The sequence below is a fragment of the Glandiceps talaboti genome, chromosome 17 (genome assembly GCF_964340395.1).
Source record: "Glandiceps talaboti chromosome 17, keGlaTala1.1, whole genome shotgun sequence".
Classification (NCBI taxonomy): Eukaryota; Metazoa; Hemichordata; class Enteropneusta; family Spengelidae; genus Glandiceps; species Glandiceps talaboti.
Window position 1 is genome coordinate 6251866 of NC_135565.1, and position 17094 is coordinate 6268959.

Consider the following 17094-nt stretch of genomic DNA (forward strand, 5'->3'; position numbering starts at 1 on the left):
AATATGGTAATCATTGTACAGCTCAGCCCTCTGAGTTGGTTCTAATCACAAGTTGATGCTAATGATGTCATCTCAAAGGGGAAAGAATTAAAAACTCAATAAGAATTTACCCCTGTTTTCTGACCATAGATTCAGCAATATGTGATAGCAAAATGTCAGGCTTTGTAGGGGAAAAATGAAAGCAAATCTCCATATGGTTGAATTCCAGGCCATCAGGGTCATGTTTCAATCATAGTTAAATATGGTATTTGTACATGTATGATAAAACCATGGCTGAACTTTGATATAAATGAATGTGAATGACCATGCTTGACTGTGTTTGGGAAATAATAACTTTGTCAAACTGTAGTTAACCATGTGGTAGGTCAACATCAGTGTTTGGACAATAGTTAAGAATAGTTAAGGAATTCAATGTGAGAAACAGTGTTTGGTTAACTCTGGTATGGACAGTCAGCTAGGTCTGTTTGGTTAACTCTGGTTTGGATAGTCAGCTAGGTCTGTTTGATTAACTGGTTTGGATAGTCAGCCATGTCTGTTTGGTTAACTCTGGTTTGGACAGTCAGCCATGTCTGTTTGGTTAACTTTGGTTTGGACAGTCAGCTAGGTATGTTTGATTAACTGGTTTGGATAGTCAGCCATGTCTGTTTGGTTAACTTTGGTTTGGATAGTCAGCTAGGTCTGTTTGATTAACTATGGTATGGATAGTTAACTAGGTCTGTTTGATTAACTCTGGTATGAAAAGTTAGCTAGGTCTGTTTGGTTACATGTAACTCTGGTTTGGATAGTCAGCTAGGTCTGTTTGGTTAACTTTGGTATGGACAGTCAGCTAGGTCTGTTTGGTTAACTGGTTTGGACAGTCAGCTAGGTCTGTTTGGTTAACTGTGGTTTGGACAGTCAGCTAGGTTTGAGCTCATAGTCCAACTACAGTGATATGGTACGATAACCTTTCAACACAGATGGACAGATTTGATTGGTTGACTGTGGTTTGGACAGTCAGCTAGGTCTGTTTGGTTAACTATGGTATGGACAGTCTTTTGTTCCATATTACATAAAACAAAATAAAGACACTGTTAGCACTTAAACATATACATTTTATCTCACTGTGAATACAAATCAACATCACTGTCAACCTTGATTGTCCGAGTATTAAATTCATTTTCATGAATCATAGAATCAGCATTGAGTGGATTGTTGATATCTATATGGTGTTTTACTTTCATCCAGGCCATCAAAACAGAGAATTTCCCTAAATGTGACTTTATCCCATGTGATTTCAATGAAGTCCGACATGCCAAAGCCAGTGTCAAGAAATTGATGAGGGCGTGTGTTCCTAGTACACCACTTACGGACCCTGAAATCTCATTCCATAAAATGGTTGAAGACACTGATTGGCTTCCACAGGTAAGTATAAAATACGTCCGTACACATTGCTGACAGATTTAACTTTTAAGACAGAATGTGCCTCAAGTCCAAAATTTGGATTTCAAAACAGAGTTCTTAAAATCCCTCCAAACTTTGCCAAATAGAAGCTTGCTTCCTGTCCTTTTGAAATGTTAACATATATTTGAGTCTACATATTTGCTTTCAAGGAAATCACCAATTGTTGTTTTCCTGTAGAGTTGACATAGTATTCAGTTGCCATAGTGGATTCTACAATGACTAAATTTTGAAAAGACACATTATTGCGATTCTGTGAGATAACGGGCAGATTTTTACAACAAGGATGTAAAATGTGATTTGATTTTGATTTCAGATTCAAACAATAATGCAGTTGGCTGGAGCGGCTGTTGATCTTATGGACTTACAGGGTTCTTCTGTAATGTTTAGTATGGAAGATGGTAGTGATTTCACTGCCCAGGTATGTTACACAGCACAACAGTTACTGTATTTCAGTACTCCATGTACATGTATGTATTTGCATATTACAGGTGATGTCACCTTGTATGTAAATTTCCATACTCTGTGTATTTGCATATTACAGATGATATCACCTTGTATTTGAATTTCCTTAATTTATACATTTGCATGTATATTGCCTTGTATGTAGATTTCCTTTGTGTATGTATTTGTATACTATAGTACAGACGGTGTCACCTTGTTTTTAAATTTAATTACCCTATTTATTTGTATATTACAGATGGTGTCACCTTGCATGTATAATTCATCACTCAGTGTATTTGCATATTACAGATGGTGTCACATTTATGCAAATTTCCATACTTTCTATATTTGCATATTACAGGTGGTTTCCTTGACTCAGATTTTGCTGGATCCTTACTATAGGACTATAGAAGGATTTCGTGTTTTGATAGAGAAAGAATGGATAGCATTTGGACACAAGTTTACCCATCGTTGTAACCACACGGCGGCACATCAAGGCAGTGGATTTGCACCAATATTCTTACAGTTCTTGGACGCTGTTCACCAGGTGAATATCTGTGCCCAACACTAACACAGCCAATAGAGAACTTGCAAGATAGACTGTCTCCTTCCATCTCTCTGTCCATCGATATACAATTTCTTCTATGCAAAGCCGTACCTCTGACACCCACAACGGAATTTCAAACATACTTGGCATAGATAGATTGATACATCCATTAATTAATTAATTGATTGATTGGTGTATTGATATATCCATTGATTGATATATTATTCTTTTATAGGTTCACCACCAATTCCCATTGTCATTTGAGTTCAATCAGTACCAGTTAAAGTTCATAGCATACCATTATTGTTCAGCAAGATTCCGAACTTTCTTCTTTGATTCGGAGTGTGAAAGATATGAGAATGGTAATGTATTACAAACTGCTATTTAATGTGTCAATGTTACCTAGTCGTGGTATAAAAAAATTTCAGTTACAAACTTGTTTCATATTTTGTGTTGCTAGGTACTAAACATGTATTTGATGTAGTTGGTATTTCATGTTGCTAGGTACTTTATTTTGATGTATTCAATATTTCATGTTGCTAGGTACTTTATTCAATGTATTCAATATTTCATGTTGCTAGGTACTTTATTTTGATGTAGTTCATATTTCATGTTGCTAGGTACTTTATTTTGATATATTCAGTATTTCATGTTGCTAAGTACTATTTGATGTAGTTCATGTGTTGCCAGTTACTGTGCATATAATTGATGTATTCAGTAGTTCATGTTGCTAGGTACTTTATTTTGATATCCGTATTTCATGTTGCTAGGTACTTTATTTTGATATCCATATTTCGTGTTGCTAGGTACTTTATTTGAAGATTCACGGACCAAATCAGGGAAAATAGGGGATAGAATGGATGGGATTTACAAAGGAACCCAGATCAAATCACTGTGGGAGTACATGGATATTATTCATCAGAAATCACCTCTATTTTACAACTTCCACTATGCACCAATCAGAGACTCGGTAAGTTAATATTCCACTATGCACCAATCAGAGACTCAGAAAGTTAATATATTCCAGTATGCACCAATCAGAGACTCAATAACATTAATGTATGCCTCTATGCACCAATCAGAGACTCAATAAGTGAATGTATGCCTCTATGCACTAATTGGGGTCTTGTTATATACCACAATGTACCAATCATCACTTGGTAATGCATTCCACTATGCACCAATCAGAGACTAAAAAATGTTAAATTAATTAATATTTTCTTTGTTTAACCAAAATATGAGTGGCCTAAGGGTCTTTCTTGCTACACGTTATTCGGTCACAAGTCTTTTCTGGCTAAAATGTTGGGGAGTAATACATGTATTTCAAGCAGAACCAGTGATTTAGAATGACAAGAGTACATAACCCATATTTTCTGTTTAAACACAATAACTTGGCTTGTGCATGGTATAATGCTATATATGGATGTGCCTCATATATGTGCTAAGTTTGACTGAGATATTTGTGTGCATGACCAATAAAACATACAGATGGATTTCATTCCAATATTCTGTCTGCAGAGGTGCATATGGATGGGAATAAAGAGTGTCTGTAGCATTTTAACTGTCCCATAATTGTCTGTTTCTGTCTGTGTACAGGTGCTAAGGTCGTATTCTGACATTTCAACTGTCCCATAACTGTCTGTTTCTGTCTGTTTCTAGGTGCTAAGGCCGTATTCTGGCATTTCAACTGTCCCACAACTGTCTGTTTCTGTCTGTTTCTAGGTGCTAAGGCCGTATTCTGACATTTCAACTGTCCCATAACTGTCTGTTTCTAGGTGCTAAGGCCGTATTCTGACATTTCAACTGTCCCATAACTGTCTGTTTCTAGGTGTTAAGGCCGTATTCTGACATTTCAACTGTCCCATAACTGTCTGTTTCTAGGTGCTAAGGCCGTATTCTGACATTTCAACTGTCCCATAACTGTCTGTTTCTAGGTGTTAAGGCCGTATTCTGACATTTCAACTGTCCCATAACTGTCTGTTTCTAGGTGTTAAGGCCGTATTCTGACATTTCAACTGTCCCATAACTGTCTGTTTCTAGGTGTTAAGGCCGTATTCTGACATTTCAACTGTCCCATAACTGTCTGTTTCTAGGTGTTAAGGCCGTATTCTGACATTTCAACTGTCCCATAACTGTCTGTTTCTAGGTGTTAAGGCCATATTCTGACATTTCAACTGTCCCATAACTGTCTGTTTCTGGGTGTTAAGGCCGTATTCTGACATTTCAACTGTCCCATAACTGTCTGTTTCTAGGTGTTAAGGCCGTATTATGACATTTCAACTGTCCCATAACTGTCTGTTTCTAGGTGTTAAGGCCGTATTCTGACATTTCAACTGTCCCATAACTGTCTGTTTCTAGGTGTTAAGGCCGTATTCTGACATTTCAACTGTCCCATAACTGTCTGTTTCTAGGTGCTAAGGCCGTATTCTGACATTTCAACTGTCCCATAACTGTCTGTTTCTAGGTGCTAAGGCCGTATTCTGACATTTCAACTGTCCCATAACTGTCTGTTTCTAGGTGTTAAGGCCGTATTCTGACATTTCAACTGTCCCATAACTGTCTGTTTCTAGGTGCTAAGGCCGTATTCTGACATTTCAACTGTCCCATAACTGTCTGTTTCTAGGTGTTAAGGCCGTATTCTGACATTTCAACTGTCCCATAACTGTCTGTTTCTAGGTGTTAAGGCCGTATTCTGACATTTCAACTGTCCCATAACTGTCTGTTTCTAGGTGTTAAGGCCGTATTCTGACATTTCAACTGTCCCATAACTGTCTGTTTCTAGGTGTTAAGGCCGTATTCTGACATTTCAACTGTCCCATAACTGTCTGTTTCTGGGTGTTAAGGCCGTATTCTGACATTTCAACTGTCCCATAACTGTCTGTTTCTAGGTGTTAAGGCCGTATTCTGACATTTCAACTGTCCCATAACTGTCTGTTTCTAGGTGTTAAGGCCGTATTCTGACATTTCAACTGTCCCATAACTGTCTGTTTCTAGGTGCTAAGGCCGTATTCTGACATTTCAACTGTCCCATAACTGTCTGTTTCTAGGTGTTAAGGCCGTATTCTGACATTTCAACTGTCCCATAACTGTCTGTTTCTAGGTGTTAAGGCCATATTCTGACATTTCAACTGTCCCATAACTGTCTGTTTCTGGGTGTTAAGGCCGTATTCTGACATTTCAACTGTCCCATAACTGTCTGTTTCTAGGTGTTAAGGCCGTATTCTGACATTTCAACTGTCCCATAACTGTCTGTTTCTAGGTGTTAAGGCCATATTCTGACATTTCAACTGTCCCATAACTGTCTGTTTCTGGGTGTTAAGGCCGTATTCTGACATTTCAACTGTCCCATGACTGTCTGTTTCTAGGTGCTAAGGCCGTATTCTGGCATTGCAACTGTCCCATAACTGTCCGTTTCTGTCTGTGTACAGGTGCTAAGGCCATATTATGACATTTCAGCTGTCCCATAACTGTCTGTTTCTAGGTGCTAAGGCCGTATTCTGACATTTCAACTGTCCCATAACTGTCTGTTTCTAGGTGCTAAGGTCGTATTCTGGCATTGCAACTGTCCCATAACTGTCTGTTTCTGTCTGTGTACAGGTGCCGTATTCTGGCATAGCAACTGTCCCATAACTGTCTGTTTCTGTCTGTGTACAGGTGCTAAGGCCGTATTCTGACATTTCAACTGTCCCATAACTGTCTGTTTCTGTCTGTGTACAGGTGCTAAGGCCGTATTCTGACATTTCAACTGTCCCATAACTGTCTGTTTCTAGGTGCTAAGTCCGTATTCTGACATTTCAACTGTCCCATAACTGTCTGTTTCTCGGTGCTAAGTCCGTATTCTGACATTTCAACTGTCCCATAACTGTCTGTTTCTGTCTGTGTACAGGTGCTAAGGCCGTATTCTGACATTTCAACTCTAAGAATATGGGACTATTATATAAATGAGGACCTCAGGACTGGATCCACTTATGACAGAGAAGTTGTATCCAAGGCAACCGAACCAAATGAGGAAAATGAAGAGGGACCATTGTTACCGACAGATAGGAGGATAATCAATGGTTGCTATGACAACATCCAGGAAGCACAATTGGATATGTACAGATGGTTATTGGAGGTATAATTTATTGTTTCAAGCAGTTATAATAATAATAATAATGGTTTATTTCACCTCAAAATATGGTGATAGTTGACATATGTTTTCATCAGAAAAGTTTATTATTTCAGTGTTCACGACGTGTGATTCTTTTGGTTCACTCACAAAAATGAATGTTTGCATCCGGAGGTTCTGACATGACATTATATTGCTGCCGAAGACAAAGCAAGCAAGAATATGAAGTAATATGTGACTCAAGGTCATGAGTTTGCCTTCTGTTTTGCATGACTTCAATAAAATTTGGTTATAACAGTCGCCTGATATTTTTCTTGTTATTAATTCAGACATTTGTAATCTCTCAATAGGAAATGAACCATCTGGAAATGGATCTCTGCCACTTTCCAAACAAATGGAAGTTTGTTTGGGATAAATTAGAGAGTCCATTAGAGCTGCAGAACAGACGAGCATCCCTGGCTTCTGAATTGATTAAGCAGCATGGCACATCAATACACAAAAAATCAACCATTGAAATACTTACAAAGGTAATATTTGCATTCTGCTCATTAGCTCTCTTCTATGGGTAGCACCTAGAAGGGACCATAAGGATAACCCAGGTCTGTCTATTAGTGTATTGCTATAATGCTGACATATACAAACCAATTTCAGACTTGGTATACAGTTAGACTGTAATGGACACATCAATTAATCAATCAATCAATCAATCAATCAATCAATCAATCAATCAATCCCATCTGTCTGTCTGTCAGTCAACCAGTCAATCAATCGATCAGTCAATCAAACAATCAATCAATCAACTTGTGAAACATAAGTTAACAGTATGATGGAGATTAGTTCAGAGGTTTTGTACAGTTAGAAATCTCTTGATGATAAATTTTTTTTTTTTTTGAGTTGACGGCATTAGCTGTATGTTTGTGCTGTTACTCCAACAATAGTGTATTTTGTGGACTTGTGATAACACTCTGTCAAATAACACTTAGTCTAATTCCTGGAATTCAAACATAGAGCTGTATGTTCCAAAACCAACATTATAGTAAGCACCATGGCATGATATTTATTTGGTCAGGTGGCAACATTGACTTACTGCTCAAAAATGAATCTTGGATGTTCATGTTTCTGTTCTTTTAGGGTAAAGAGGGAAGTAAGATGCAGTCACAACCACATCACTTTGAACCTCAAAGTTATGTCACTCCCACTTACTGTGACTACTGCCAACATTTACTTTGGGGTCTAGTCAAACAAGGATACAAAGGTGAGTTATGTCGCTAATTATTTAATTTGCATATTAAAAGAGGGACTGTGATTTTGGACTGCTAATTTGCATATTAAAAGAGGGACTGTCATTTTGGACTGCTGCTACTTTTTCAATTGTTTCTCATACATTACCTTGCTTGCATGTCAGGAATGAAGTATACGAGTATGTTGTGTGTGGTTATAAAAATCTATGAATATTAATTAGTTAATTTGCATATTGAGCTTCCATGTGGACTGTAATAATAACTTATATTTTCTTGCCTACATTTCAGGAATGAAGTGTACAGTGTGTGGTTATAACTGCCATGACAAGTGTCAGAATCTAGTACCTAAACAATGCAGTAAAACAAGGATGAGTAGAGAGTCGTCCTTCAGACAATCACAGACATCGGTGGAAGATGTCATACGGGTAACGCCACAAAATACACCAATGTTATCTGGAGGTAGGTGTCCAGTTAGGTCGTAAGGCAACAATTTATTTTGGGTATATCATTTTATTGACACTGTTGAGGAATAGGAAGTAAGCTTAAAATTAATATCATTCCACAAGCAGTTACATTTTCATGACATGCATTCTAGTTAATAGAAAAGACAAAAGATTTTATAGTTTTGTCACTTGGGGGCGCTATATACCAGCATATTTTGACAAAGTATGGATAGCATTGTTTGCAGTGCCTACGATACAGTGTACTTTGAAATGTTTTCTTTCATATTTCATGACAAATGTGAATAGTAATTCATATAATTATATTTCTTTCATTTTATATTAGTTAATAAAGAGAATTTGGAATGGGTTGCATTCTGAACTAGTCAATACAATCTGCTAAATATGTGTCAGAACACATCATTTTTAGAAACGTTGAGTTGTTTTAGCCCCCTCTATGTTGACTTTTTTATGGCGTGTGATTATAGCCCTCATAAGGAACCCTCCTCTTATGACTTTTGATATGATGGCAAGTGAAATATGGCACATGAGAACTTGAGTTCAAGTACATTTTTTGTTTAGACTGACAAATTTACTGTCATGTAATTAACCCAGGTCAATCCACATCAGCGTACTATGACCAGTCATGGCAATCAGCTCAGGTTAGTGAAACAAGGACACTGGAAGGTTATCTTTGGAAGAGAGGAGCTCTACTCAAAGGATGGAAACAACGGTGGTTTGTACTCGACTCTACTAAACACCAGGTCAGTTGAATATCTGGGAATAGACAGGGATGGAGAAGGGGGGGGGGGGGGGATTTGGGGAGGTTCAGAAAAGATCGGGGTGAGCAATATACACATACATACATTGTCAGTGGATGGGTCAAAGGTACACATACATTTCAGAGGGTGGGGGGTGGGGGTCAGAGGTATGTACATACATGTACTTCAGAGGATGTGTGGTGAGAAATATCTACATACATACATTTCAAAGGTATGGGTCAGAGATAAGTGCTTACATACATTTCAGAGGGAATGAGGGTCAAAAATACATACATGCAGAGCTGCAGTTGGGTCAGCGATATGTATGTATATACATTTCAGAGGGTGTGAGGATCAGATATGTATATACAAATACATGCATTCCAGGGAATGGGGGGGGGGGGGTTAGAGAACTATATTGAAGATATTTAATTTTAAGGGAAATTTGTCTCTGGAGCCATTGGTGTGGTCTACTTTAAAATTGTACTTGATATTAATTGTGCATATTTTGACTTCCATTAGCTGCGGTACTATGAATCTAAAGAAGACACTCACTGTAAAGGTTTTATAGACTTATCTGAGATTGAATCTCTACAACCAGCCCAGTCTTTACCTGGTGCACCAAAGAAAGCTGTTGATGAAGCCTTCTTTGATGTGAGTATATTACATACACATTACATATAGTTTAGTTATGAATGCACTCACAGTAATATTGTAACGATAAACATTCTTAGTTTCAGTGTCACTGGGTCATTTAGTCAGTCAGTTAGTTAGTCAGTCAGTGAGTTAGTCAGTCAGTCAGTTAGTTAGTCAGTCAGTCAGTTAGTCAGTCAGTCAGTCAGTTAGTATGTCAAAATCACTCTGTCAGTCATTTACTGTCATTAAATCAGTCACTGTTACTAAGTCAGTCAGTCAGTCAGTCTGTTATTCAGTCAGTCTGTTGCTAAGTCAGTCTGTCATTCAGTCTGTTACTAAGTCAGTTAGTCTGTTGCTAAGTCAGTCTGTTACTAAGTCAGTCAGTCAGTCAGTCAGTCTGTCACTGAGTCAGTCTGTCACTCAGTGTGTCACTGAGTCAGTCAGTGTCAGTCAGTCTGTCACTGAGTTAGTCTGTCACTGAGTCAGTCAGTCACTTAGTCAGTTTGTCACTGAGTCAGTCAGTTAGTCTGTCTGTCAGCCAGCCAGCCAGCCAGCCAGCCAGCCAGCTAGCCAGCCAGTCAGTCATTCAGTCAGTTAGTGTCACTGAGTCAGTCAGGATTAATATATATGTCTATACCTTGGGATTGTTATCAAAGTTGTAAAGTTAACTTTATACAATGGTGTAGATCCCATGCCCTTGCAGATGTAAATATATTTGTTTGATTTTTGAAATTTCCTTTTTTCACAATCTATTGTTGATCATTTATTGTCTAGTAGTCTGTTTATGAAAATATAAACTTGTCATTTAAAATATATTGTCACATCACTGGCCTGTCTACATTGCGGTCTGTGATTTTACTTCACTATGTCACTACACTGCTTGTGATACATCAAATCGTTTTGGATTGAAAATACTAAAGCCACACCCCCAAACATTGTTACCAGGATACCCATGTGTGAAATTTACAATTAAATGTAAATTACATGAAAATTATCCCTCTCTCTTAATGCTAATTCCTGTGTTCATTTGAACTCTGTGTGTTCATTTACATAATGACCTCATTTGAATAACCATAATCATATGTTTACATGACCACTAACACAAATCCAGCTTACTGGGTGAATATTTTCAATTTGTAATAACGACTTGATGTGGATAGTATTACAAGCAGTGTAGTGAGACAGTGAAACAAAAATCAAAGACCACATGGTGTCACATCACCAGTTAACTTAGTTACATGATTATTTTATTTTTATTTTATACAGCTGAAGACAATAAGGAGAGTGTACAATTTCCTGGCAGACTCTAAGGAAGCTGCCGAAGAATGGATCAACAAAATCCAAGAATGCCTCTGAAATCATGGTGCTATTAGTACATTGACTTTCCCTAAAGCTCAAAGATGGAGTAGTCCATCTAATATCACTGTCACAGGCTTCCCCCACTTTAGACAGGAGAGAGGGGGGTGGGTGGGAGCCGTCATATTATTATTTTATCTGTACATATCTTTACACAATACTACCGCATGGTGTGTTCTTCAAAGGACAAATATGGTGTATAACCTTTAACCCTTTGACCTATGACCTTTGCCCCTATTAGGTTGTACTGTTGACCTGTAGAGCCGTTGCTAGGTTGTAGCCTGTCAGTACGTTGTAGTCGCCAAGCTACTTCTGTAGAAGAAAAGACTTGTCATGGCAACGCCATGGACATAAGTGTTGCCATGGGAACACCATGGCCGAGTTTAATTTTAGAAGACGTTGCTAGGACAGTTTTATTTAAAAAACATTGATACTGTTTTAGTATAATAAATGTAGAGGTTACCTGTGCAAGGTTACAATTTGTCAAGAGAAATTTAAAAAAAACGGGGTGAAATTTGAAACTTTTTAAAAAAAAAAAATGGTCAAGATTTGAGTATAGACTTTTGTTGATGGTCGTCGTCATCAGAGGGAACACGTTAATATTATCATTATTACATCATTGTAAATACTTTTTTGCATGTCTGTATGTAGTGAATCTCTTCATAAGTTATTACGTGTCACACATAAAAAAAAATGCCAAGGCTGAAGCTACGTGCAATGTTATATCAAAATTATAGAGATAGTCAAGTTTCTTGCTGAATTTTTCACAGTTTTTTTGTCAAAATATCGTTCGGTGAACTTTCATTTTCTTTTTGCAGCCATAGATGTGTAAAGAAATCATGGTATAGTTGACATCTTCAAATAATCCAAGCTGGTACACCTACCAATACAATGAACCAGTCCAGTCTTGTTTGAAATGTGGATCGTTGGATTTCATTATAGGGGGATTCCAAATTTTAAAATTGTATTCCCAGCCCTCAGTGATGCTATAGACTGGTACACCTATAAATACAATGAACCACTCTAACCTTGTTTGAGTTGGATTTCATTATAGGGGAGAATTCAGATTTACAAAATGTAATCCTAGCTATCAGCTTTATGCTGTTACACCTACAATACAATGAACCAGTCCAGCTTTGAATTGTTGATCAATTGAATTCATGGGGTGGGGGTTCATTTTTTTCAAAATGAAATACCTGCTATCAGCAGACGTTGAGCAATGCTATATGCTGTGACACCTTTAGTTATAATGAACTAGTCCAAACTTCTTTGAATTGTGGTACATTGGATCCAATTATGGGTAGGTCAAATATGCGATGTTTGACTTTTAAAAATGTCACAAATTATTAGAGAAACTCTATCATTAATGTTTTAACCCTTTAAAAAGAGAATTCTACTGTAATACTGTTAGTCTGACTCAACATATTTCAATTCTGTTTTCACATCAAAAAAATCGCAGCATTTTGTCAGAAGTCAAGAATCCTGTATGAAAATCACACACAAAAAAAGACTTCATTGATTTAGAGCAAGAAACAGTAAATTCAACACATTTTTGTAGAGCCTGTTCAGTCCAAATTTTTCCAGCAAAAGTTCCAGTTTTTTGTTAGTCTACTTGAATAGCATATGTAGGTTGTTGTAAATTTTGACGTAGGTGTTGTCGTAGACTTTTGTAGCCATTGTTACATTAGATATACATGGTTTGTGGGTCTGTATATTTTGTAAAAAAAAAAAACACAACTTCAGAAGCCCTGTCGCTTTGTTAAATGTATTTATTATTAGCTGTGTTGTTTGTACAGTTCTGTGTCCTTTTTGTGCGTATTTCAATTTTCCAGCTCGTCTATCTATCACCAAATTTTTCACCATCTTCAATAAAAAAATGGAGGAAAAAAAACCACACAGCAACACTCTTTAGCAAACTACATGTAATGGTCCATCAGTGAAATATATATTTAAAAAAATGAATTTCTTGAAGGTGATTCAAAGTTAAGGATGTCACTTACAAAACATATTCCACTTTTGAATATTAAGTGTTTTTTAAAGTCTCGGCCAATCAGTGTCTGGATTAGTAGTCATGTGGTTCTTTATAAGCGAATGACAGTCTCTTTATCACGATCATGTGACTACATGCAAATAATTCTATGAAATTTCACATCATTTGATCACATGTAAGTTTTATTTTTCCATTCAAGGGATGTTAGTCAGAAAAAAAATGTAAATGTGTTAGCGCATGCAGCGCCGGCTCTCTAGCGCCCTCAACGACAGTAGTACTATGCCAGATGGCAAGTTAATAACGTATGGACGTGTAATATTAGAGGAAATATTGGTATTTAGTCCACAATGCTTCACATTTTCTGCACTAGATTCATTTGTTGGCCGTTTTTAAAATAATGTAAAGCAGTACCAATATATTTTTATCCCTTATTTATTGTTGTGATTTGAACAGCTGATACGCCAGTCGATATACATGATTTCACGTCCTCAATATCCTAGACTGACAAGAAATGATCTCTTTCTTTACTAATACTATAGAATTTCAGTGGATGTCAGTCCCTGTGGACATTTTTAAAGATAATAGAGAAAGGTTAAATGTGTTTTATTAGAAACTAGGAGTATATGGCAATGGTGAACAGAACAAAAAATGCTGAAAATTGTGAAATGATTACATTGCTCATTAAGTCCAATATATTATCTCCCAGTATGACCCCAACAGCTTGTCAGCTATAGAGGGCGCTCTTTACTTTCTTTCACCAACTATTAGGAATATCCCTCTGGTACTGAGATTTCACTATCTTAACCAAGGAGCCACAGATCAATGCAAAAGACAGTAGAAGTGGGGAGGGGGCCTTTTGTCATTTTAAATAAAATTTTGGGGGAGTCCAGAGAAAGCAAAGTGCTCCATGCAATCATTATGTCCTGATTAATTATTGTTTTTCAAAATTGTAGAAGCAAATTGAGAGTGGAACGTACCCCTTGCCAACCACTCGTCATACACTTAATTGCCAGCTGTTGGGGGACACAGTCCATTATTCATCAACTACTTTTACACACTAATCTGTTTGAGAGCCATGGATGCACATTTCACAAAATTGCACTCTTACATCCCTTCCACTATCTGTTGCCATAGAAACCAAGTAGTGCTTTAATATAGTACCAAACTGTGATAGACAATACTAGTAGTTGAGGTCTAAACAAACACAAAAATAATACTAATTACTAGTTTTCATGAAATGTAATTAGCAATCACAAAATATTCAGTCAATTGGAGTAAATAAAGTTCATACAAACAACTACCAGCTTTCATGAAACACATCGGAAATGAAAAAGCACAAAATATTCACTAAATTGGAGCAAATAAGTCTGTACATTTACCAGCTTTCATGAAATGTAACAAATTCAGAAATTAACTATCACAAATCATTCAATAAATTTGAGGAAACAAATCCCACACCAGCATACAAGGCTAAGCAACCTGTTTAGAATGAATTTATTCAGAAATGAACTATCACAGATTATTCTGTAACCATGGATACAATGTTCAGCAAACTAATTATTCCGTTACTATGGTTACAGTGGTCAGCAAACTATCCCATAATTAATAATGTTGGTTGCTGTCTTTCAATAGTATGTCAGGAACATTTAGGTTACTATGGCGATGGCGATTTCTGTGTTATTTGCATATTGCTATTAAGGATCATGTCTGCCAGGTTCTGTGTAATTTTATAATTTTATTCAAAAAGTTTTTGTTTCATTTTTATGTAAATACAAAGTTAATCTAATGGAGAATTGCTCATTAAAACTAGACACATGTTTTAAAAAAAAGTGCTGTGTTGTGTTGTGTTGTTTTAATATTTTAACACAGCTGAACTTGTGGTTCTGTAATGTCATGGGTATGGTGTTGTGTGTGTGCGTATGTATGTTTGTATGTATGTATGTATGTATGTATGTATGTATGCATGTGTGTGTGCATGTCTGTACATGTATATATGTGTGTGTGTATGTATGTATGTATCATACTGTGTGTGTGTGTGTGTGGTGACTTAAAATCCACTTCAATATGCTTTATTCCCATTTATTATAAAAAAAAAAAAGAATGTATACTTTGGCCACCAGGAGTGCTGTTATATAAAAGTTGAGTACTTTTAATTAAAAGCATACTTGAATTTGTGGTTTAGTAGTGCTATACATAGTGTGTGTCTGTGTGTCGATTCACAATCCAATTGGCAAATAGGCCAAGTTGAAATTGTCAAAAATACAAAACATTGTATAGTTTGGCAACTAGAAGCACAGTTCGGAAGCAGCTATTGAACCAGAAGTGATAGTTGAGTACTGTTATTATGGTTATGGATGTACATATATGTTAACAACACAAACAATTCACTCATCAGCAAATATCAGTCATCATAAAGACAAAAGATTATATAATTTGGTCACTAGGAGTGCTGTTCAGAAGCTGTTGACCAAACATGAGGGTCATGACAGTCACGTACTGTTATTCGTACAAGCACAACTGAACTTGTATTTCTGGAGTGGTACACATGGCTAAGGGTGTGTGTGTGTAGCCCTGTGTTGACACAAATAATCCACTCGTCAATTACCAGATATCAAAAAATACAAGATTATGGGATATGAAAGGTATGAAGACTGTTTTTTCTGTTGTAACCATTACTATGGCCATTTAATTGGGGAGTACACAGCATCAAAAATAGGTCATTACCCTTTGTATTACTGGAGGATCATCAGATACCCTATCTCTCTCTCTCCCTCTCTCTCTCTCTCTCCCTCTCTCTCTCTTTCTCTATCTCTCTCTCTCTCTCCCTCTCTCTCTATCTCTCTCTCTCTCTCTCTCCCTCTCTCTCTCTCTCTCTCTCGCTCTCTCTCTCTCTCTCTCTCTCTCTCTCTCGTCTTCTGTGTGCGTGATGAAGTCACCAGGCTCCAATCGAATTAAAATACAATTAACTGTTGCTTGCAGTTTAAAATTTAACAGAATGTTTTGTTAAGCTACACACATACATTTGACTAGACATATGAGATCGAGATCAAAGCCAAAGATAGCTTCTAGACTACATGTCATACAACTTGCATACAGATCAGGGAAGGCTAATATTATATGGTAAAACTCACACACTTAACAGTGGTGGCTTGCTTACTACAGCCAATTTCATCTAACTTTTCCTAAATAGTTTGTTTTTATTGTATTGTATTGTATTGTATTGTATTGTATTGTATTGTATTGTATTGTATTGTATTATATTGGATTGTATTGTGTCACAAATACAATTCAATATTGTTATAAGGACAGCACTTGAGACATGCTGACTCTTTCCAAATGAAAACAAATTACAAATTGGTACTACTGAAGTCACTCAAGTCTGGTGTCTGTGAAGTTTTGTTCCTTACACTCATTGTCAGAATGCATATAATTATCGCACATGATGGCAAATTAATTACATACAAACTGTGATGTGTACTACGTTTCAATAGATTAATAAAGTAACCTTTGAGATGTCATGTCCACAGACAGACAGACACACACACAGACAGACAGACAGACAAAAGCATAACATAGCCTTCCTTACAGAAAGTAAAAGTACATCTGTGACATACATTATTTTGGCAAGGCTCAGATGAAAGTGGTTGTATGTATTTCACGAAGGGTGCCACCACTGGTCAGCATGTGGTTATATTTTATTCAATCAAAAGACATTCAAATGAATGATTATGCAGCACTACTTGTTAATTCTAAAGAAGTTTAAAAAATCATTAAATATTAGCCAAAAAATATACATTTATGTAATAATCAGTAAAATATACAACAAAATAAAATTCCTGGACAGTTTGCCCTTGGTGGTAACAAGATAAAATGAGTTTGGAAGATGTTTTCCACATTGCAAAGGAATTTTGCAAATGAATATGACTCCATTTTTTTGTGTGAAAAATCATTGAACAAAAGACAAAATAGAGAAAAGTAGACATTTCCAGACATATTTTCAACAAGTTAAGACACAAATTCAAATGACAATTGTGGAGTGTAGTAGGTTGCATAAATAGGTGATAGATAGTGCCAGTGGATTCATGATACCTTACAAAAACTGAATCTATTGTTGTACGATCTGGTAAATTACTG

The 17094-nt window shown here is 36.6% G+C and overlaps 1 protein-coding gene across 3 annotated transcripts in view; it reads left to right on the plus strand.

Moving 5' to 3' along the window:
• The window catches only part of LOC144448717 (myotubularin-related protein 13-like), a 101968-nt gene extending 87199 nt beyond the window's left edge, over positions 1-14769 (plus strand). For all 3 annotated transcript variants that reach the window (XM_078139014.1, XM_078139018.1, XM_078139015.1), the window contains 12 exons: positions 1225-1401; positions 1754-1858; positions 2243-2428; positions 2664-2790; positions 3235-3398; positions 6315-6542; positions 6887-7063; positions 7668-7791; positions 8066-8236; positions 8833-8981; positions 9501-9632; positions 10881-14769. In XM_078139014.1, coding sequence (XP_077995140.1) covers positions 1225-1401; positions 1754-1858; positions 2243-2428; positions 2664-2790; positions 3235-3398; positions 6315-6542; positions 6887-7063; positions 7668-7791; positions 8066-8236; positions 8833-8981; positions 9501-9632; positions 10881-10970 — 1830 coding nt within the window. In that variant the 3' untranslated portion in view covers positions 10971-14769. The remainder of the gene's footprint in view (positions 1-1224; positions 1402-1753; positions 1859-2242; positions 2429-2663; positions 2791-3234; positions 3399-6314; positions 6543-6886; positions 7064-7667; positions 7792-8065; positions 8237-8832; positions 8982-9500; positions 9633-10880) is intronic.
• Positions 14770-17094: the final 2325 nt, after the last annotated feature.